General features: G+C 39.3%; 2 protein-coding genes across 4 annotated transcripts; one reads left to right on the top strand and one right to left on the bottom strand.

The window, feature by feature from the left end:
• Positions 1-447: 447 nt before the first annotated feature.
• On the top strand, positions 448-13,943 carry LOC104442367 (protein ENHANCED DISEASE RESISTANCE 2). 3 transcript variants are annotated; one of them, XM_039307275.1, is made up of 23 exons: positions 448-612; positions 999-1,073; positions 2,638-2,691; positions 3,468-3,533; positions 4,136-4,239; positions 4,880-4,947; positions 5,027-5,143; positions 5,289-5,329; positions 5,460-5,560; positions 6,062-6,157; positions 7,405-7,469; positions 7,627-7,698; positions 7,859-8,014; positions 8,542-8,768; positions 8,846-8,885; positions 8,976-9,127; positions 9,237-9,349; positions 11,066-11,099; positions 11,183-11,323; positions 11,617-11,712; positions 11,805-11,906; positions 13,293-13,448; positions 13,549-13,943. In XM_039307275.1, the coding sequence occupies exons 1-22, from the start codon at positions 475-477 to the stop codon at positions 13,398-13,400; spliced, it is 2,166 nt and encodes a 721-aa protein (XP_039163209.1). In that variant the 5' UTR covers positions 448-474; the 3' UTR covers positions 13,401-13,448; positions 13,549-13,943. The 3 variants fall into 3 exon arrangements, 1 of the variants encoding a protein (XP_039163209.1); XR_005548462.1 differs by lacking the exons at positions 13,293-13,448; positions 13,549-13,943 and having other exon boundaries at positions 5,024-5,143; positions 9,237-9,338; positions 11,056-11,099; positions 11,805-11,851; XR_005548463.1 differs by lacking the exons at positions 13,293-13,448; positions 13,549-13,943 and having other exon boundaries at positions 475-612; positions 9,237-9,338; positions 11,056-11,099; positions 11,805-11,851.
• A 1,468-nt stretch (positions 13,944-15,411) lies between these two features.
• On the bottom strand, positions 15,412-16,848 carry LOC104442368 (scopoletin glucosyltransferase). The gene has a single exon (XM_010055782.3). The coding sequence runs from the start codon at positions 16,846-16,848 to the stop codon at positions 15,412-15,414; it is 1,437 nt and encodes a 478-aa protein (XP_010054084.2).
• Positions 16,849-22,017: the final 5,169 nt, after the last annotated feature.

Genomic DNA, 22,017 nt, shown 5'->3' with positions numbered 1-22,017 from the left:
CGTCATCATCATCATCATCATCATCATCATCCCGCCACCCCCGCACCAATCCCTCCCTCCCACCATTCTCTCTCCTTCTCTTTCCGTGGCGCCTTCCTCCTCCGATGCGCGCGTCTCGGGTCGCGTGAAATTCGATCTCCGGTGCAGCGTCGGGGCCGCGTCTCCTCCTCCCGTTCCTCCTCCTCCGTCTCCCCGCTCGGTGCCCGCCGGCGTCCTCGGGATTCATCGGGATGCGAATTCCCTGCTGCCGCCGCTCTCCGTCCTCGAGCTCTCCGTCGTTGTGGCGCCGCGCGATTGGTTCTGCGGATTCCGCGATTCCGCCTCGCGAATGAGTGATCGGGGTGGCTTGATTGGCCGCTGCCGCCGCGCGGAGATAGAATTCGGATTTTGAGGAGTGGAAGAATTCTGGGATTTCGGGGAATTCCGTTTTTTGTTTTTTATTTTTGAACTTTTTTTTGGGGGGTTGGAGGAGCGATGTCGAAGGCGGTGTACGAAGGTTGGATGGTCAGATATGGGCGGAGGAAGATCGGCCGGTCGTATATTCACATGCGGTACTTCGTGCTGGAGCCTCGGTTGCTCGCTTATTACAAGAAGAAGCCTCAGGATAATCAGGTTTTTCCTTTTTCTCCTTCTCTCGCTCTCTTTCCGTGTTGCGATGGCGTTGAGCTGGTAATCTCGCGACTGGTATTGTTTCGGGGATTGTCCGCTTGAGAAAAAAGCAGGCATAGGATGCTGGAAATACAGAGACACTGCACATGTAACGTGGTTGTTAGTTGTTAGTGTGAGAAATAGGAGCAGCTAGTTGAGAGGCGTGCGCTGGCATTTGATTAGGAGCGTGTCTGTCAAGAGGAGGGGAGACTCTCTGGGAAGTCTTGGAGTTCTTCTTTGGGCACATTGACAATTTTTCAGTATTTCAATTCTATTCAAGAATGTATCGTTTTCTCCGGTGGGCGCGAAATGTTCTTTTGAGCAGGGAGTGCTTGTTTTTGCTTTATTAGGTGCCACTCAAGACGTTGCTGATTGATGGGAACTGTAGGGTGGAGGATCGAGGCTTGAAGAACCAGCATGGGCACGTGAGTTGGCTCAATCATTTAATTATTCTCCATCCCTTACGTTTGTGAATGTGCTGCAAGCCTCTAGGTAACCTTTAAAATGAGAAACATGATCAGCTTTGTATGCTGTTCCAAACAAAGAGAAATGAAAAGAAAAACAGATCCATCCTTTCAACTACACTCTTAGGATACTCTGTTGCAGAACAAGTAACTGCAAGAACAAAGATAAATCGGCCTTTGTGCAGTACAATGGTGCTATGAGGATCTTTCATATGCTAGTGTACTCTCTGAAATGTAGGATAGAATGTGAAGGGAATCATCTGTAGTGATAGCCTTCAAAGTAAATGAAATTTTCGTTGCTTCTCATAGAAATTTGCGTGAAGCGGTAGGCTGTTTAGGTTTTGTTAGTGGGACATGGGAATATCTCAACATGGATTTGCTGTATAGGAAACGGGAGATGAATGGCACACTGAAAAAGCGTCGACACTGGGCGTGAAAATGCAAACTTGCGCACACTATCATCCTGGTGAAAATGCAAACTTTTTCTGGGAAATGAGGGCCTGATCTGTAGACAGTTCATTGGTGCCATGTAAGTGATCAGCTTGGAAGATCTTTAGAGAAAGAGAGAGATTGAGAGAAAGAGGGGCAAGAGGATTCAATGGTAACGAGAAGCATAAAACCTAGGGTGACCTCTTTTAGTATTTATATTACACGACAACTCCACAAATGACAATATTACCCTTTCAATGGCTTCAGGGCAACTAAAACTACGTTACAACAATACATATTCTCAAAAAATTTGGTGTTGTGCTAATGTTTTTGTGTATAGAACTGTAACTTGTGCCAGAAGTATGATTTTTCTGCCAGTGCGAATACACTATGTTTGTATTGATCCAAGCTTTTAAATATTATCGAGGATTTATAATTGTGCAATATCGCTGTGAAATAAGTAAGTGTTTCATTTAATCAAGATTACTGGATATTGTAATGTATGGATTGCCAAATGAGTGACATTGCAATAATATGGATCACTGTTGCTGTTTTCTTCTTTTAAATGTCACGCCATGCTTGCTGTTTTTCCAAAAGAAAATTTAATTAAAGGAAACTTTTTGGCTATATAATGGATATACCATAACAGATTGATTCATATTTTTGATTTGGGTTCCTTTCATACAGATTCAGTCATTCTGCTGCTAATATTTTGTTAACAGTACTTTTAGCATGGCATAAGTGAATATTGTCAATGACTTATCATCTTTAGGACAAGTGGCGCCATCATTTTGTATAATTGATATGATTTAATTTTTACTGACAAAATATATAAGAGTTCATACATGATTGGATGTCCTATTCTAGTGAGCCTGGTGATGAATATCCTCAAATAGGTGGCAAGTGCTTCTCGTTATCATTCTGTACATGGATTAGGGGGTTTGGGCAGGGGGTGGGTGGCGTTGATTAGGGGGAGGTGTGGTTTGGATGAGTGGTGCATATTCATGTGCCAAAATGCTGATATATGAAATGTTCTTTAATGTACCTATGTAATTTGCAATATAATACTTTTCATTTTTGTGGCCTCTCTTTACAGATGGTTTATGTATTGTGTGTTTACAACATGAAAGAGAAGCACCATCGTATTATGGTAAGCATTTTACTTTTCTAAGGAGATATATCTTTCTATTTAACTTCAGCAACGATTGACAATGTTTGTAATTAGTTATATCTATACGAAACAACGGAGATTAAGAAGGACCTTTTTATAGGTCAATTGCTTCTCTATACTTTCTCTTGTCATGGTCCTGGTAACTTATTTTTCAGTTTTCACTGAAGGTTTGAATTGTGGATTTGAAGCCTTATTTATTTTAATCAATTTATGGACTCAAATTGAGGATTGTGTGATTTTGCAACAAATTCTTGAATTGATTAAGCAGCATTAATCACATAATTGACTATCAGTTTCGTTAGTCTGTCATAATGTATTTTTAAAAATTGCAGCTGGTTTCGAAATCAAGAATCGTACTGATAAACTTAATTTTTTAAGACTACAAGGAATTGAACATATATCACCGATGCGTCTTTCCATGTAAGGTGTATGAGTGTTGGACAATTATCATGAACTCAGTTCTTGTGTTGTACTTTTTGAACGTTTGAGAACTGCATAAAACTTACAGCATGAATTTGATGGTGCATGTTATCCACGTTGCTGATCAACCTCGCCTTCTCACCTAGGAAGCAATTCTTTTTTTTTTGACAGTATACATTTTGGAATCTTGGTTTGATTAATTTCTTAGGCAACTGTGTAATGTGTGTTATGTCCTAAAATTTCAGCTTTATTTAGCAGTGTGGTGCAATATATAGTATTAGTGGGAACTATTAATGAAGTGTGGTTATCCAGCCTTCTCAATGCTTTTGTTTCAGATGGCGGCATTCAACATTCAAGAGGCATTGATCTGGAAGGAGAAAATTGAGTCAGTTATTGATCAGGTCAGTCTTTGGTCTTGGACCATGGTCGTAGATTGCTCTTTTTCCTTGGGTTTTATTTTCAGCCCTGGTTAACAAGTGATGATGTCATACTAGAATCAAAATCATTTCAGAGATTAGGTTTACATTCTGCAAGACTCATTTCTTTAGTTCCTCTATGCTATAGGAGTTCCCTGAATTGTTTGAAGTATGTTGTATATGCATTCCTTTTCAGGGATGAGTTCTTTGACAATTTGCGAAGCTTGTTAGTTTTGGCCTAGGATAATTATATAGGGTGATAATCCATCATTCTCAGTCCTTAGCATCATAGAAGAGATAAAAAAAGTTGGAACAGAGTGATTATGTGAAAAACATTGTTTGAGCAAAGCCCATTCTTCTCTATGCTCTTGCCTTCTGTGGGAATATTTTTCTTTACATGCTTTGCTTTAGGCCCTGTTGTTCCATAATATTTGAAATTAGTGAATGAGACACATAAATGTGTGCCTAATCCCAGAAATTTCTGTCAAATCCACATAATGTCAAGATTCAATATTGCTCTATGCCCATCTGCTTGTTGCATTGAGTTGGCTATGCTTGTTTGACTCACACAATGTCGATCTGTGCAGCACCAGGAGTCACAAGTGGCCAATGGTAATAAATATACCTCTTTTGAATATAAATCTGGGATGGGTAATGGGAGGACTGCTTCTTCTTCGGACCATGAAAGCCAGTAAGTCATTGGTTTCCTTTTAGTGTTTGGATGGTCATGCTTGGGTGGATGCCTTTGTGGATGCTGGAAGGCTTATTGTGAATAGGATTCTGCCGATGTCTATTATCATGAAATGTGAAACAAGTTTCATGAGACATGCTAGTTTGCTGCATTTAGTGAGAATGCTGCCTCCTATGTTTTATTATCTTTGAGGTTCTTGATATGTTTTCTGCACTAATTCTTTTGGACTCATATATTCACTAGACTAGAAAATTGTACTTTTTGCCATCAAAGGGACTCCGGTCAAAAGAACTTTCTTTCCGCCTCACATCATCTCATCTTGTCAGGGAGGCTAATTTCAGGTATAGAAGAAACATAGGGCATTAGTTACTTTTCAACAATTTGATGTAGCATCTCTTCAAGTGTTTCCCCCAAGGGAGATTTATCTGAGAACTAGTTAGTTTCATGTACTTATGATTCCTAATGGTTGAATCGGAATTGATCTTTCTGGCTGCAAATAGATTAATTTTTGTGATGCCCTTCATTCTTTTTTCTGTTGTAATCAATTATATGGTCAGTTGATAGTTGTGTACAGAACTTTAGATTGCCGAGTCTTGATTAATTAGTGTTGATCTTGCTCTTCCTGTTATATATTATTTAGGTATAGTGCGCAGGAAGACGGAGATGATGCTCGTCCTAGTTTATCACGAAGGACAACAATTGGAAATGGTTGATTGTCTTTTCTTTGCTCACTATAGTTTCTTTGTTAATTTTCAGGGATATCTAACCGCCTTTGTGAATTTAGCAGGTCCTCCAGAGTCGGTCTTTGACTGGACACAGGAACATGATTTGGAATTATCAAACCAGGATAACAATAATCAAGCATTTTCTAGAAAGCACTGGCGTCTTCTTCAATGTCAAAATGGTACATGTTCAAATTGTATACATATACATTCATATGATGTTTGCCTACTTTCACGCATGTGCCCCTTTGCTCCCACACGCAGTTGTTATGGTTCACTGCCTTATTTGAAATTTCTCCTCTGTGTTCTTTGTTGGGACATTGACAGGTCTTCGCATTTTTGAAGAGCTTCTTGAAGTCGACTACCTTGTATGAGCCTGTCCCTTTTCTCCTCCTATAGAAACCTTGGCGTGAAATTGCTTCTTTTTTTGATCCATGAAAGTTTCTGTGTTATATGCTGTTTTAGGGCACATTCTTGATTTAGAATGTCTTTTTGCAGCCAAGGAGTTGTAGTAGAGCAATGAAGGCTGTCGGAGTTGTAGAGGCATCTTGTGAAGAAATATTTGGGCTTGTAATGAGCATGGATAGCACCCGATTTGAGTAAGTTTTCCTCCTCATTGTATCATCATTATGTTAAGGACTTTATAGCTTCACTGTTTCATTATCTATGATGAGAATTTATTTTTGAAACACTGAGCCCTTCATTCTGAATGAGCAGCTGTTAATGTTGTGGACCATTTTTTACACTCAAGTTTATGTACAGCATAGATGACCCAGAAAGTGTGAGATGACTGAGAGAAGAAAAATCTAATGTATGTGTTACTTGCATCAACATGCTAATGAGGGAGCCATTCATAGGGCATGAATATTGGTAGAGAAAGATAATTTATCTTGAATAAACTTGAGCTGTTATTTTGACTATTAAAGAATCATTGAAGTGTGAATTAACAGCTATGGCAAGTTACCTAGGCATGGCTCTGTGACTTTAATCTTCATCCTTTATTCTACTTGTCTTTACCCTTGCAGGTCAAATTAGTTTGAACTTTATTTCTGTTCATCATCGTTTTGAAGTTCTTGTTCTTTTTTTTTGCCCTTGTGCAGGTGGGATAGCACCTTCCACACAGGTAGCTTAGTTGAGGAAGTAGATGGACATACAGCAATACTGTACCATAGACTTCAGCTAGATTGGTTCTCTACGTAATATTCTATCTAAATGATAGTCTCCTCCTCTTTTATGCCTTTTGAGGAATTCTTTTTTTTTTTTTTTTATTGCTTAATTGATTGTGGGTTTGAATCCTTACAAGATAGAGTTGAGTTGAGACTGATCAATGCTTCCTTTCTTGCTCTTGCTTTGATATTAGGATTTATAAGTAGTCCCTTCCCCTGTACTGGTTATTTGGCGTAGTTTGATCGTAGATAATGAGAAATTTGTTTAAACATATTTGTATGTATGGTTCGAGAGAATTCTCAAACTATACGACAAGTTATCTATTTATCTTCCATATTACATAAGCTGGTCATTGCCACAGCTTTTATGAATGTGGCAAGTAGTTTCCAGTAATTTGCCAAGCATCTTGAAAGGCTGCTGTCCATTCCAAATGCCATTTCTCACATTAAGAAGTTAGTGTGCTCTTTTGATACTAAAAAGCAGAAAGGAGATTAGAGTGTTCTCGTGCTGGATCGTATTGTTCAGCTGGGCCAGCTAGCTGTTTATATGGGGCTTATATGTGAGTATGCACAATACCATCTAGTAATATTGAAAAAGACAACAAAGAAAGAAATTCCAAACCATATATTGTTGCTAATAGACTATGGAGGTTGAATTTAATCTTTTTCATTGAATCTCTTCTGTGAACAACTGTAAAGGGCTGCCACCTCATTCACTATATTTATATGGTTTTGGTGTTAGAGTCTGCCTGAATTGATGCCTATAACTTTCTCTATATAGAATGTAAGTGGTATATTAGAGATGGACTTCACCATGTATAGGAGTTGAGGAATCCCGATAATTATGGTGAAGGACATCATAGTGTTTGCACTGTTATGAAATGTATTTAAGTTGAAAATGTTAGACTGAATTGATGACCTCCCTCCTTAATGCATGTGAGCTCTCTTTGGAGAGGGTGAAAATGTTCTTCATTTATCATAGCAATTTTCAACTTATGTTGAGAGTGCTTTTTGGCCTACAGTTCAGCAATATTTTGTGGTTTTTGGGGTCAACATCTTATGATATGATATTTGTATTTTTACAGTTCTTGTAGTGCTCTTTGCTTGCTTCTTATCAGGGCACATGCAAGATGTTTCTGTTAATTTCAAACGATGTATCTACTTAGACCTAGTCTTGATAACTTCTGTCAAGGACATGGGCTGAGTGGAGAAAGTGCCTTTGCCCCTTGATATGGTTGGACTTTGTTGTAATAATGACTCTTTCAATGCACTTGCAGGTTTGTATGGCCTCGTGATCTTTGTTATGTGCGCTATTGGCGACGAAATGATGATGGAAGTTATGGTATTACTTCCCCTGCTAAGCTTGTTTGAAATCTTTGTTTATATTTCAAATGTTTTCCCTGCTAAGACTAGGTCCAGCTTCTTGTGTTTGTTATTTGGATTTTGTTAGCTATTATATTGTGATTTTACTACTCTCACCAATTCGTTTCTTTTTGCAGTTGTTTTATTTCGTTCCAGGGAGCATGTAAACTGTGATCCACAGCCTGGATGTGTGCGGGCACATGTTGAGAGTAAGTTTTTATGTTATTTTTCTTGATGCAGTTGGAAATGAACTATATGAACAGCTTCTTTTACCAAAAAAAAAAAAAAAACTATATGAACAGCCTTCTTTACTTTAAACTAAGAACTGAACTGCACTTTATTATGTCAAACATTTTCCTGTACACGCAGGTGGAGGGTTTAATATCTCACCCTTACAACCTCGACATGGGAGACCAAGAACTCAAGTGCAGCATCTCATGCAGATTGATTTGAAAGGATGGTTGGTGGGTTATTTTCCGTCATTTCAACAACATTGTCTTCTTCAGATGTTAAACAGCGTCGCTGGTAAGTCTCCATCCTCATAAATTACCTTTTACAGTTTTGAGCTTTTTACAGCTTAGTTATGATTTTTTGGTGGATTGGTATCTGCATCAACACACTGATCACCTGAACAGTGGAAACTGTATATTAAAATTTTCCTGCCATCCTTATGCTTCTGTTTGTGTTCATTTCGATTGTAATGATGGGGCAAATTAGAATATCTACCAGATAAAACATATTGAAAAAGATTATTGGGCTCTTGGATTTTGTAATAGTTTTTTGTGAATGCTTCATTCACAGTTTGCTTTGATGTTTATGCCTAAGGTTAGGGGGTAGTTTAAAGAAGTCTGAATGTAAATGAGTTTCCTTATTAGTACTTGTTGTTGGGTTGCAGAACTTGGCAACCCGTTTTTAATCAATCTCTTTGCGAACTATTTGCTTCTTTTGGGAAGTAGAATAATTATAACACTTCTTAAATTTCTAAATCTGTTTATTTAAATAGTTTGACATTTCTGACTAAAATAATTGGTCCAATTTCTTGTTGAAATCAGGGCTACGCGAATGGTTTGCCCAAACAGATGAAAGAATTCCTCCTCCCCGAATCCCAGTGATGGTTAACATGACTTCAACCTCTGTTTCTTCAAAGGCTCGAAAGCTGCAAGGTTCTTCTGCTCATTCTGGCCCATCTCTTGAATCATTGAACTCTGGTAGAAATTCTGTGATGATGGATGAATACTCTGATGATGACGAAGAGCAAGGAGCTGACACAGAACAGGAGGTCAGAACTTGTTTAGTGGGATGAATATTGCTGCAGTCATGACGTTTGCATTAACTCTATTTGAGAAATATTTTCAGGGAAGCTCCACTGGGATCGAGAATGATATCAAGAAAAATGGTGCCTATCATTTTCATTATTTATTTGCCAAGAATGTTGACTGTAAAACAAAATATTTGACTAATTGAAGTCTATGCATGATGGAAGCAGTGGTCGAAGAACAAGGAGACCAAATTGACTTATCATGTTTTACTGGTAATTTGCGGCGTGATGATCGTGATAAGGCTCGTGATTGCTGGAGTATTTCTGATGGAAACAACTTCAAAGTTCGCAGCAAGCACTTCTGCTATGACAAATCTAAGGTATTCATTTTGCTGATTATTTACTCATGTTACTTCTCTTCTTCATTTCACGGGTTAGCACTTTGGAGGCCTTCGATTTACTTGCACTCATGGCAGTGTGGCTGTGAAGATTCCTGCAGGTAAACATTTGATGGATCTTGTTGCCGTTGACTGGTTCAAGGACAAAAAAAGAATGGACCATGTTGCTAGACGAAAAGGATGCGCTGCACAAGTATGTGTAAAGCTACATTTTTTGCTTCTTTATCCCTTATGTTTAAGCTGCTAGAGTTATCTTATTTATACAACTTTGCTCTGTCTATGCCTCTAAACTTGGAGCCGATGCATAAGTATAAACCAACAATTTCACCAGATCCATTTACTGAACTACCCTGCCACTCTTATTGCCGTCTGACTTCGTCGAATTTACTATTAAATCAAAGATGTAGGACTGGCATTTGACAAATATCGTGCTTGCTCCAGCTGACCTCAGCCCATGACTAGAGCTGGGTTCTTTGTATTTGGTGTGGGAAATGTGGACCTGAGTAACTTTTCATTTCTGCCATAAAAGTTTCAATTGATGCTTATGGATTTACTTGAACATTAGATATATAGGTCGTTTAGGTCAAACATTGAGTACCCATATGACATTCTTATCCCACTTAGAGATCTGTGTATCTTATTGGGTTTGTAATCTCATTTGTGCAACGTGCATTCGCCATTTTAAATTTCCTATAACAGGCACATAATGAAATGTGAGACACGGAATCACAAATAGAGTCAGTGCATACACCAATCAACAATGTGAGCATCCTAAATTAATTTTTTTTAAAAACAAAGTTTTAGCACAATGAACTGGAAGAACAGACCAATGATGAGATGTCTTGTAAGCTACTTATCCAACCGATGGTTTAACTGTTGTGTACATTCTTAAGTTTGTCAGTTAAATGGAATTTTAATAGGTTTGTGCCCTTTCAGTATTGCTCAAAGACCGGCTGTATTCTATTGTCTTCAATCTGTGATTTCTGATATCTATATGTCCATCTTATATGGAAAAAGAAGAAGATATATCACCTGAAATATGATGTTCTAAAGTCGTAGTCGATATTAGTATTCTAGAGAAATAATATGATATTCAGTGTGCATTTGTGAAAATGAAGGATTTGGAAAATATTTCCTAAAAACGATTGCTCGGATTGCTTACAAATAATGAATGAAATGGAAAACATTTTTCATTGTCCACAAAAATGTTTGGACATAAATTGTTATTGATAACGAAAACATTTTTTATCGACTAATTTCAAGCTATAGAAGTGATTTTTTTAGGAAAATGTTTTCTAAATTATTCATTTTCCACGCAAAAATGGAGTATCGGTTAGGTCACATTGTTTCTTGACTCTCTGTGGCAAATCAACCCAGAGATTTGGTCACAACCAATCTAACTGAACATTAGAAGACAGTCCTAAATCAGCTCAAATTCTTTTGTGGGGCTTGTCCCTTGTCTTTGGTAACTCGGATTTTCCTATAACAATGAAATGCTTGCTGCAACATTAGTCAATGTGATTGATACTGATACTTGTAATTTGGTTACGCGTTTTGTGCATTTTGTATCCGAAGGATTTTTCCAATACCGATGGTTAATGTCATGGGTTAGTATCCCATGAAACTATCTCCCTGCTTAATCCTAATTAATGTCATAATGCACAAGGTTTGCATATTAAAAGTTTTGGGGAGGGTCAGATACATGTAGCCTACCTCCCTGCATAGCATGGAAGTTGCATTTGTGACCTGAACATGTAAGTTGGATGAATTATGTACATGTGAGTAGGTAAAATGTTGCCTGCTTATCAAGCGATTTGTCTATTATTGGTTGTATCATAAAAATAGCTAGATTTTGTTGGCCTCTTACTGCAATTATATGAGAGTTGAGCATACTCTTATTGTACAAGCAGGTTGCTTCAGAAAAGGGCTTTTCTCTGTGGTCATTAATTTGCAAGTAAGTTGCTCCTCTTAAATGCTTTCAGTTCAAAAGTTTGGATGCGGGTTCTGGGTAAATAAGTTAATTGTGTGCTCCCACAGGTGCCTGGGTCTATGCATTACAGTATGGTGTTTTACTTTGTAACAAAGGAATTGGTATCCGGATCCCTATTGCAGCGGTTTGTAGATGGCGATGATGAATTCCGTAATAGTAGGCTGAAGTTGATCCCTTCGGTTCCCAAGGTACTTGCCCCAGTTTCTTTTATGCCAAGATTGATGGTCAGAACTCGTCCGATACTGTTTGAGGCTCATTCTGCATGGTGAAACTCATGCTAGCGATGAAATGGGGAATTGGTGGATATTTTGTAAATATTTGTCTAAGAAGCTTGTAGACTATTGTTGGCTTATAATTGAATTTTTTAGCCAACATGACCCTGGAGCTCTGTCAGTTAAGAGCTGTTTCTTTCTTATTTATTATAGCAATTGAGTCAAATATGTCTGAGTCAAATGTGTCTGTTTTGATGTGGATTGGACAGGGTTCATGGATTGTGCGACAGAGTGTTGGAAGCACCCCCTGTTTATTGGGGAAAGCAGTTGATTGCAATTATATTCGTGGCCCCAAGTACTTAGAGGTAAGGAATTTTCTTTATTTAGTTATAACTTATAAGTCGCTTCAAATTTTTTTCTGAAACCAGATATATGAAATCATCACGTCTTTCTGTAGATTGATGTTGATATTGGTTCTTCCACTGTTGCTAATGGAGTATTGGGGATTGTAATTGGAGTTATCACAACGCTGGTGGTTGACATGGCGTTTCTTGTACAGGTATGTCCTGTCTAGGATATTGGACTTTTAGTACTGTTTCTTTTGAGTGTGTTTTTCTTGTCTTTCTGGGTTATGGCCTGGTTTTGTTCTTCTTCTTCTTTTGGTTGGGAGAGCTGAACTGTCTATAAGTCCGAAGGTCTGACTACACATATCTGTACATGCATGTGAGCGCCTCTGCTGAGTCTGTCCGTCAGGCATGCATGGTTGTGTATTTCTGCTGGGGTTGGGGAGATGTTTGCAGCTTGCCAGTTTAGAGCTTGCTTACGCATGACTGACAAATTGATGATGTTGTATTAGATAGTAATTAGTTATGGTCTGAGAAGTAGTTGCGTTGTCTGTGAAGTTTAAAGAAGTTAAACACGATTGGTTTAAAGACAATTTTTTTTTTTCTTGCTTAAGATTTGCTGGCCGAAATAAATGTACATGTCTTCTGAATTTCCTGTCTGTACTCCTCTCCATGTTATATCTTCTTGTGGTGCACATTCTCTCATAATAAAACATGAGAGTATATGATTGAGATGACTCAGATTGCCAAAAAAGGAAAAGGGAAAATATAGTCAGTTGAGCTCAGGTATGTTCTAGGTTTGTTTGATCTTTTTTTAAATGATTCAAGTGATTTGGATGGTTAACATAGATAGACTCAACAATCTCTTTCTCTCTGTTTTTTTTTTTTTTTTTTTTTTTTTGGAGAGAGAGATTTGTCTTTGGTATAATGGTCTGAATGTCCATGTCTGCATCTGTTGCTAGTATGGGCTTAAGATGGCATGAAGTTCATTTCTGGAGGTAGTAAGGGTGAGAACTGGGACAATTCAACTATTTACCAGGAGAATTGGCATAAAGCAGATTTTTTAATGATGGATGGATTTGTAGCTAGAAATATAAATCAACTCCAGACCTTGAAAGGTAGAGGGAAAGTTTGAAAGAGGTTCATCATTTGAGGAGATTAGTTCAGGTTTTGAACACTTACCTGTAGGAATTTTGAGGCTGGTTCTTGGATACTTTTGGCAGCTTTCCTATTTTTGTCTAATGCCGTTTGTCTTTTACTATTGTCACTTCAAATAAATAGAATCATCTTAAGTGTTAGAAGAGCAAATAAGAGAAAAATCGGATTTTGTTTGAAGAATTAAATGACAAAAATTAGGGTACCGACTTGCTATGCTACTGGCTGATGTGTTACAACCTGCGTTATGATTTTGCATTCATTTTTTGATAGTTTTTATAAAGTCGAACAATCTGTCTAAAGTAAAATGGGTTTTTCCCTCTTAGAAAACCAGTTAAATGCTCAGGGGTTATGCTCCAGGGGTAGAAGTGTCCTGCCGACTGACTTTTCATGTCTATATGTTTCTTTGAGGAATCTTGACCCTTTGATGTGATATCATGCAACAGGCTAACTCTGCTGATGAATTACCTGAGCGGCTAATTGGGGCAGTACGTGTTTCCCACATAGAGTTGTCTTCTGCAATTATTCCAGAACTGGATCCAGAAACCTCTTGACAATCCAAAATACTTGTACAGAGATTTTTTTTCTACTAGAAGATGCATGTACGCTATTCTTGAGTCTATCGCATCTTTAACATTTTGTTGTTTTTGTCGGACGGCTCTTATTTCTTTGACTTAAATCCTAACACAGGATTTTGGGCAGGACATGGAGCTTTCCAGCAAGCTTGGCATGGTGATCTGTAAAGGTCTGAAGCTTCCGATTCTTCTCGTTCCCTCAAGGACTCGCAGACATCAGTCATGCAATCCTTTTCCTTTGTAGATAGGCAATTGGGGATCGGCACTTCAATTCTTTGAGTTCTTTCTTTATAGATTGCGAATGATCCAATGACTGAGGTATTACAAGGTGCAACAAGATTATCTCCTTCTCGTTTCATTTTCCTTTCTAATACAGTTCAACATGTTCACACCCCACAAATTCTTCTCTGCGCCATTGGTGTATATTCCTGAATTATAGTTCACACTCAACATATTTTTTAAGTTTGCATTTGCAAATTACAGGCATATCATATCCAATATCCGAAGACCTAATTTGCATTATGTGTTTTCATCTTATCGCTATATCTGCCTCTTATCGTTGGCTATGCCAACCAGATCTCCAGATCTATGTCTACAAAGAATTACCCTTGTTGTTTAAGGGTGCGTTTGGTTTATCTATCAGATGGGACTTTCAGCCTCTAAAGTCCTTGACAAAAATTAGGACGTTTAGCAAGATTTTTTGGATGACTTAGGAAGTTGCTAGTATTGGCAAAGCTAAGTTTGCAATCGGTTAACTGGGCTTAGGCTTTCAGCATTTTTGGAAGGCCGGTTCTAAGGTAAATGAAATATTTTTCTTCCCAAATTGCCCCACTCGAGATTGTTTATCTTCTCCCTGTGGATTTGGACTTTGGAGAGGTAGAGCTGGATGGACGCTAGCAAGGGGTTGTGCGGCGTGTCACCTAGGGTTGGCGGCCTCAACGATCTGTTGCTTGGCTTGCACAACGTTGAAGTCCAAATCTAGCGCCTAGCTCCTGCGAAGCTGGAGTACATATTTGGCTCGCTTGAGATTGCACAACCTTGATGTCACCTCATCTGAGGTTGTGCGACCTTTGCGATCCTTACCTAGGGTCACATCGACCGTTGAAAGGTCAAATCTAGGAAGCTTGATTGTCAAAAAGCTAGATGTGGGAAGCTTGAGGTTGGGTGACCTCGGTGTTGCTTCCATTGAGGTTGTGCGACCTCGGCCACTTGTCACTTGGGGTCGCGACCTTGGCGATGTGCCTTACCTAAGTTTTCCTAAGCTCTTTTGCAATAGTTGAGCTTCACAAATGTTCTAGCCTGAGCTTTTTTGCAATAGTCCAGCCTCGTCGAGCTCTGTTTGCCTTGCCTGAGCTCCACTCTTATGGTTGACAAGATTTGCTACAACAAGGGTTGTCGATCAACGCTTGCTTGGCCAATAATCGCCCATTGTTGATGCTCACTTGTGGTCACCGCTGCCCTCTCTGTCTTTAGTTGTTGAGCTATTGTGCCATGCAGGATGATCGGTGCTAATCAAATCGTCATGTTAACAATTTTCAATCAAAATTGATAGGAATGATTATACTAACAAATTGTCTGAAAATTTGGGACAAAATTAGTCAAATTGAAAAATTTAAGACTGAATTGATCGGTATATAATAGATTTAAGATTGTTTGGACAATTATTCCGTTCAATTATCATTAACCTAAAATATATATTCGTAATCATGTGAGCAAACAACACTATCTTTGCATTTGATTAAAGCAAAATAAAAAAAAAAAAGACTATCTTTGCCCAAAAAGGAAACCGAACTATCTAATTAACGTTTCATGTAAGATATGACATATGAGGCAGATGTCAAATGCAATAGTTGGATTCCAGTAAATATTTTGTTTGTGTATAATAGCAAGATGGAAATGGGCCTTGCAAGTCATTATGATTCTCTTTAATGCATCTTGACGGGTGTTTCCCCCTCCAAGTGCTCGACTCAAAAGATTACATTCAGCAACCTTAGTGATTGCTAGTCTCCTTTAAGAGAGCATCCAGAGCAGCACCTGAGCTCACCGGAAAACTATGCCCAAACCGAGACCGGAGCTCCATAGCTCTGATCTTAACGTCTTTATCCGCCATTAGCCTCTCAATTCCCTTCACGAAGTCACTATTCGTGACGAACTGGGATGGGTCCTCACAGACCTTGTGCCCAATCTTCAAGTGCTCCGTGACCCACCTGGCGTTGTCGTATTGGTCGCCTCGAATCGGGCATGTCAGGAATGGGACCCCCTTCAAGATGGCCTCAATAGTAGAATTCCACCCGCAATGCGATAAGAAGCCACCGGTCGATGGATGGCTCAGGATCAACAGCTGCGGAGCCCATCCAGTTATTATCAAGCCCCGGTCGCCCACTTCATCGTCCATCCCATCTGGGAAGTGCCCCGGCGCAGGCCCGCCTGAATTGGGCTGGACCACCCAAATGAATGGCCGTGCAGACTCTGCCAATGCGCCGCCCAGTCCTCTAGACTCCTCCGGGGTCAAGCTCAGAGTACTACCGAAGGATATGAAAAGCACCGAGCCGGGCGGTTTTGAGTCCAGCCATCTGGTGACGTCGTCCTCGGTGATGCTGGATTGCCCGCTCCTCCTGACTTCGCCGTCGGCGACCACGGCACCATTGTCGGACTTCCAGTACATCTCCGGCGACAGCGGGCCCACTCCCCATGCCGGTTTCTTGAATTGGTTCGCCAGGTAGTTGAGAAACGGGCGCTCGAGATTGTCGAACGTGTTGAAGACGAGCCCGATAGCTCTGTCCACGTCGTCCAACCAATCGGGCTTCTCCCCAGGCCCTGGCGGGCCCATCTTCCGCGGAGACGGCCCACCAGCCTTCGAAGGCTCAGGGGCAGTGGCCGCCCCCTTTGCCAACAAAGGCCCAAAGGGCCTTCTCTTGACGTTCAATTGAGTCAGGCCCATCTCGTCGGGTAGCCCGGGGAGCAAACGGACCTCCCCAGGCCCGAGGTCTTCTGGGCGGGCATTCCAGGAAGCGTATTCCATGGAAGGTGAGCAAGCACCAGAGGTGAAGAGCGCGACGGTCGGAATTCCATGTTTTTGGAATATGTTCTTGGTCCACCCCAAGAGCATGAACACATTGACCACTGCGCATGTTGGCATTTGCAGATGAGGCCTTGAGAGTATGGCCTCAAGCACTCGAGCCAACTCATTGTAGGTCTCAGCCTGTTTGTGAACCGGTAACCCTGGCCGTGGCGAAGCAGACGGCACCTCCACAACTTCGATCAGGGGGTTCTCGTGGAAAGAGGAGTGAATAGAGGAGGAGAGGTGTGAGAAGATGACGAGGGTAGCTTTGTAGTTCCGCGAGGCTATGTGCTTGCAGAGCTCCATGGAAGGGAAGAGATGGCCATGGCCAAAGGCTGTAAGCACAAGGACCTGACCAGGTGACATATCGTTCTCGTGACGAAGAAAAACAAAGTGTTTCGAGTCGTATTACGATATGGTTCTTGTCTTTTCCCCACTTTTCTTACGAAAGAGCTCTTCGATATCTTCACCGTTTTATAGTCGAAGGGGAGTGAAGTTTGCTGAACAACGGACTTCGGAGTCTTGAAAATATGGTGAACCGAGAATGGGGAGTATGGGAGGTTGCACATGCACCACTCCCTCAGGAGTTGTAAGCCTTGGAAGTGGTTGTTCTTTTGCTTCTTTTTTGGCCTGGAAAAGCCAAGTGGTTGTGGATGCACTATGAGGAGAGTATGACTGACAGTCGTGTGATCTTTGATAGAGAGTGGGGCATCACAAACAATAAATTTGGTCAGAAGTACGATCAATACAGCGTTCGCACGTATCATTAGGGCATTTGGACGAGGGTCATGACTTATCTCTTTCCGGAAATGCATATGAATGGGGCGTACACTACATTAGTTTAAGAAAATCCCCAAGTGCACCTCAGTTTAGCAATTGTTTTTGGTCCTTGTAATGCATGTTGCACATCCAAAAGAATTCTATGACAATTTGAAGTCTGTCTTACAATTATAAACCACAGAACATCTAAAAAGAACATGTTCTTCCCCTGAGAGATTGTCTCTTCAACAAAATTAAATCATTATAAAGAAAAGGCTTTGGTGTTTTAAGTAAAAACACACGCACGATTATTGATAAGTTCATTCTTCTTCGTCAATTTAGATTTTCTCTCATCTTGACTCTCATGTAATTCAAGAGGAAGCTCATAGAAAAAAAAAATGTGTAGTACTTCTCTTGTGATTCTTTTGTGATTTTGTTGTATTTTTCGAAGCCCCACTTTGTGAACAAAATATTTTATCATGAATATCTTTTGATAATCTGACAAAAGGAGTTAGGGTATATAAGTGTCGTTTGCTTGGCCTCTTTCTTCATTGCCTTTGCTAATTGTTTAATCTCTTATGGAATATGCACTTTTCAATCATTCCTCTTGGATAGACCAAAAAAAGGAAAAGTCATTACTCTTGCATAATGCGGACGCTACAAGCTAATACATATGTTCCCTGCTTTATCCGATTTAATCTTCTCAAAAACACAATGTCATATCTTTTTAAACGAGGTGAATGGTAACAATATTATAATTTTCATGCAACGCTCATTTCGATGTCATAAATTTTAAGAATATTATTTAATTATTGAGATGCAACTTGTAGAAGCTGGTTACGATCACTTGCATCACTGAAAAATCTTATTCAAAATAAGTTTTAGAATAAGTGATCTATCGAATAACATCGTCTGGCAACATAAATTTACCTCAAATTGAGAAATTAGGTTTAATTTAGTCCCAATAAATCTAACCCCAAATTCCACTTTCAAGTCAAACATATTAGTTAGCGAGGAGGTGGCCCATGTCATGGATGACCCCGTGGTAGCGATGACATTGGTAAAACTAAACTTGAGCCTCATCAGGAGGTTCGATATCGAGGCTTGTTGTGGAGAGAGGAGTGGTGGGCGGCCAAGGACTCGAAAAGAGAGAGAGAGAGAGAGAGAGAGTTTGGATGATGGTGGTGGCGACTGCTGAAGGAGGAGGCTGGCGTGGTGCCTAAAGTGAATCATTAACCTTTTGTTCCAACTAAAGAATAGAGGCTAACGTTTAGATTTCAACCTAATTTAGTCCCAGATCCTCGAATTGGGGGCAAGAATAGAGGCTAACGTTTAGATCTTGAAGTTCTCTCTCCCATTTCAGGGAGGTTTCTATCTCGATTTAGTTTAGATTTTGGGATTTTTTGTGTATATGATTTTGGGATTTTACTTCCCTTGAAAATCAATGATGTATAAGTCTAGTTTTAAAAGGGATCGGATGAGTTTTGTAAAGGTTTCACTCTCGCGGGTATTCGATCTGTGCTCGCTTAACCCTTTTTATTCTAAATGATGATGCTGTTGTAGACATCAAACCAAGACGCGCACCGTCGAAAGGTAAAGTCATAATACACAATGGTGATTTTGTCTTGCGTACTCATCACTTAAGATAGATTCAGTGATTTTTGTTTGAAAAGTGATAGATCTATTGTTTGAGCATGTGACTTATAATTTTACTTTGATAATTTATCCTATAGTCTAGAGCTTATTTTATTTAGAAGCTATTTGGGATTTATCTTGATTTGCAATTGAAATACATTGTATCTCTCTTTTTTATGAAAATGAATAAAGTGTTACTTTGATCCAAAAAAAAAAAAAAAAAATCTCTCCAACGAGCTATGTTGGATGATTTACATTGAATTAATGTCAAGCAAGAAAATAGCCTATATTACTTTTTTTGTGATTTTGTTGCATTCCTCAAAATTATTGGCATTCTTTCAACCCGACAATTTATATATATAAATTGTCAATGCTCCACCTCCAATTAGGAGATGAAGGCCTTGAGCATGGCTGGAAAGATGGTCGAATACTATTGTGCATAAGGACATAATGGTATGAGCAATCGAATTCGAGATTTTTATTATAGAAGTTTAAAGTTACGTGCGTGACTATTTACTCCAAAAATTTAAGTGACATTCTGTATTTTCACGTCATTACTACAGAGACAATGCATGATGCAGTTCATAATTGCTCTTTAGAATTTGAATTTGAGGACACATGGGTCTGCTCAGTAGCAGAGCTCACCTTCTATTCAAAATTGGGAAAATGATGAATGGATGGTTCGTGGTCCCGAAATTGCATGGGCAGATGTTGCTGATCAAGACCACTTATCTCGAAGTTGGAGCTCAGCGGTAAGCTATGACATGTGCTGGAAAGGACGGTCGATGGAACACCACAATAAACAAAATATGAAACTACTTTTGATTGCTGCGACCTGTCACACGACAAAAATAACACACGATTTCACAATAAATGAATTAATATAACGGAGACTATAGTTACTCGATTCACTCGTGTTCTTTCAATATAGCCTTATCTTCAATTTCTTCTAACCACTCATATAATATGAAGCCTTTGCAATTCCTCACAAATCAATTAGATAATCTCAAAAAGAAATACAAAATATGATTTTTCTCCGCTTGAACGCTTGTCTCTTGGATGCGATTCGCGTATGTGTGCTGGGATAAAAGTAAAAAATCTCCTCAATAATTTCATCAAATTGATCGATAATATATTGCACAATAATTGCCCCCTTTGAAGCATTAAACGGACCAATAAATCGATATATCCATATGTCAACGGGAAGACTTTCTTCTTTTACCTACTTCAATTAGGATATTTTTTATTTTTTTGGTCTGGCAATTAGGATTTGATTTCCGTGCATTTCAAGCTCCTCTTTCTCTGACCAAAATTCAGACATGCCCCTACAAGTCGGCAAGAATCTAAGTCCAATACGTACCTTCCTAATTAAGGAAGTCACATCCGGATTTCACCATAATATGGGCTAGGCAAGTACACTTTAATCCGGTCGGACTTCATTCACGGATTCCATACCGAGACGGTTGTTTGAATGACATATTTGGTTGGTGGACGTGTGGTGTTGGACTGTTGGATACATGTAATCCATCACCATCAATAATTTGACGGTCATTTCTTCTGAGAATGGAAAAAAAATGAAAAAGAAAAAGGAAGAAACAATGTCATGAATTGATGACTACAACTGTTTTGTCCCATCACTCTAGCTCAATGATTGTCGATTTCTTCGATGCTTTTAGAATCGCGACACAAGCTCGACTTCCCCATCCATTAATAGGTCTAATATTAAAGTCTTATTTGACTAAGTTTCTGATCATGCATTACTTAGAGCCATCAAATTATTGGGTTATAAAAGAGAGAACACACTTTATGCTACTGCTGTTCTTTTCTCTGCGAAAACTGAAACTCAGCCAATGCAAAATACTATAGGCCAATTTGACCTTATCATGCAATGCGTCTGGCTTTCACATTGCCTTTTTATATCAGGATATTGGGACTAAGGGAAGTTTGGCATTTTAAAATGTTACCGGAAAGTTTTATTTATATCTTTAACGCAGCATAGATCGAGGGAAGTGCTACGCCTCGACCCTGGTTAGCCAGTCGAAAATGATCCAGTTATCGAATTAGTACCGGTCCCTGCCTTAGCCCTTATACGAGGCATTTTCAGAAGCCGGCTGGCTCTTTCTCCTCATTCCGGGGGAATGCCATTCTTGACGTCTTTCGAAATCTTTCTTCGCAGGTGGCAACTCCAGATTAGCGCAATGCATTTTAAAACAAGTACACACGAATGGAGCCGGGGCTGCCTGCAGTATTATCTGAGTTAGGGTGGAAATGGAGGGAACCAAACGTGGTTGCGATCCTCCATCTTCCTCGCTTGGGCTACTGCTTTCGGGACAGACCTAGTAGAAGACAAGTATACTTGATGCTAAGAAGAAGATACCGACAACCTTCGGATTACGGATTACAAACTACTAGAAAACAAGTACATCACCATTTCTTATAAAATGATATATTCCAGAATTTTTGCAGTGAAATTGAAATTGCAATATTCTAACCATTATTTACGAAAAGCCAATAACGTAGGAAAATACACAATAGTGTCAACCGGAAAGGCGTCAAGACAAAAGAAATAGCGAATTACTTTTTTGCATAACGTTTCAACGTGTAGGCTATAGAAATAAGTAAAAGAATTCAGCATACCTATAGGAGTAGATAACCCACACTCAACTATAGAGAAACAAAAACATTCTATTCAATTTTTCTTTTGAGAAAATTGAGAATTTGGCGTGGACAAAGTTTACAGTTTTGCTTTTTCAATCACTAAAATGATTAGCGACTAATGTTAGTGACATTCTTTTGGTGTTACGATAAGGATCCTAGTGGAATATCGCACTGAGCCACAGTCATCCACACCATCAGCAAACCCAAGGTAAGATGAGTTATGACTACTTTGTAATGTTAGCAGTTAGGATGTCTCTTCGCTTGGGATCTTGTAGTTACATAATTAAACATCAACGATGTCAACTTCTTCCTTCTCGATGCTAATGATAAATTATGAGAGATTAAGATAAGTCATTGCATTTGAACTAGGACCTCATCTGTAGTTTTTTTTTTTTTTTTTTTTTTTTTTTTTTGACACAATATTAACTTCTGAAGGCCCTTCTATTTGAAAAAGTATTTTATGTGTTGCACAATTGATGTGAT

Source organism: Eucalyptus grandis, chromosome 2, assembly GCF_016545825.1.
Source record: "Eucalyptus grandis isolate ANBG69807.140 chromosome 2, ASM1654582v1, whole genome shotgun sequence".
In the NCBI taxonomy this organism is placed as follows: domain Eukaryota; kingdom Viridiplantae; phylum Streptophyta; class Magnoliopsida; order Myrtales; family Myrtaceae; genus Eucalyptus; species Eucalyptus grandis.
The sequence above is the reverse complement of the archived record's forward strand: the minus strand, read 5'-3'. Positions and strand labels throughout refer to the sequence as shown.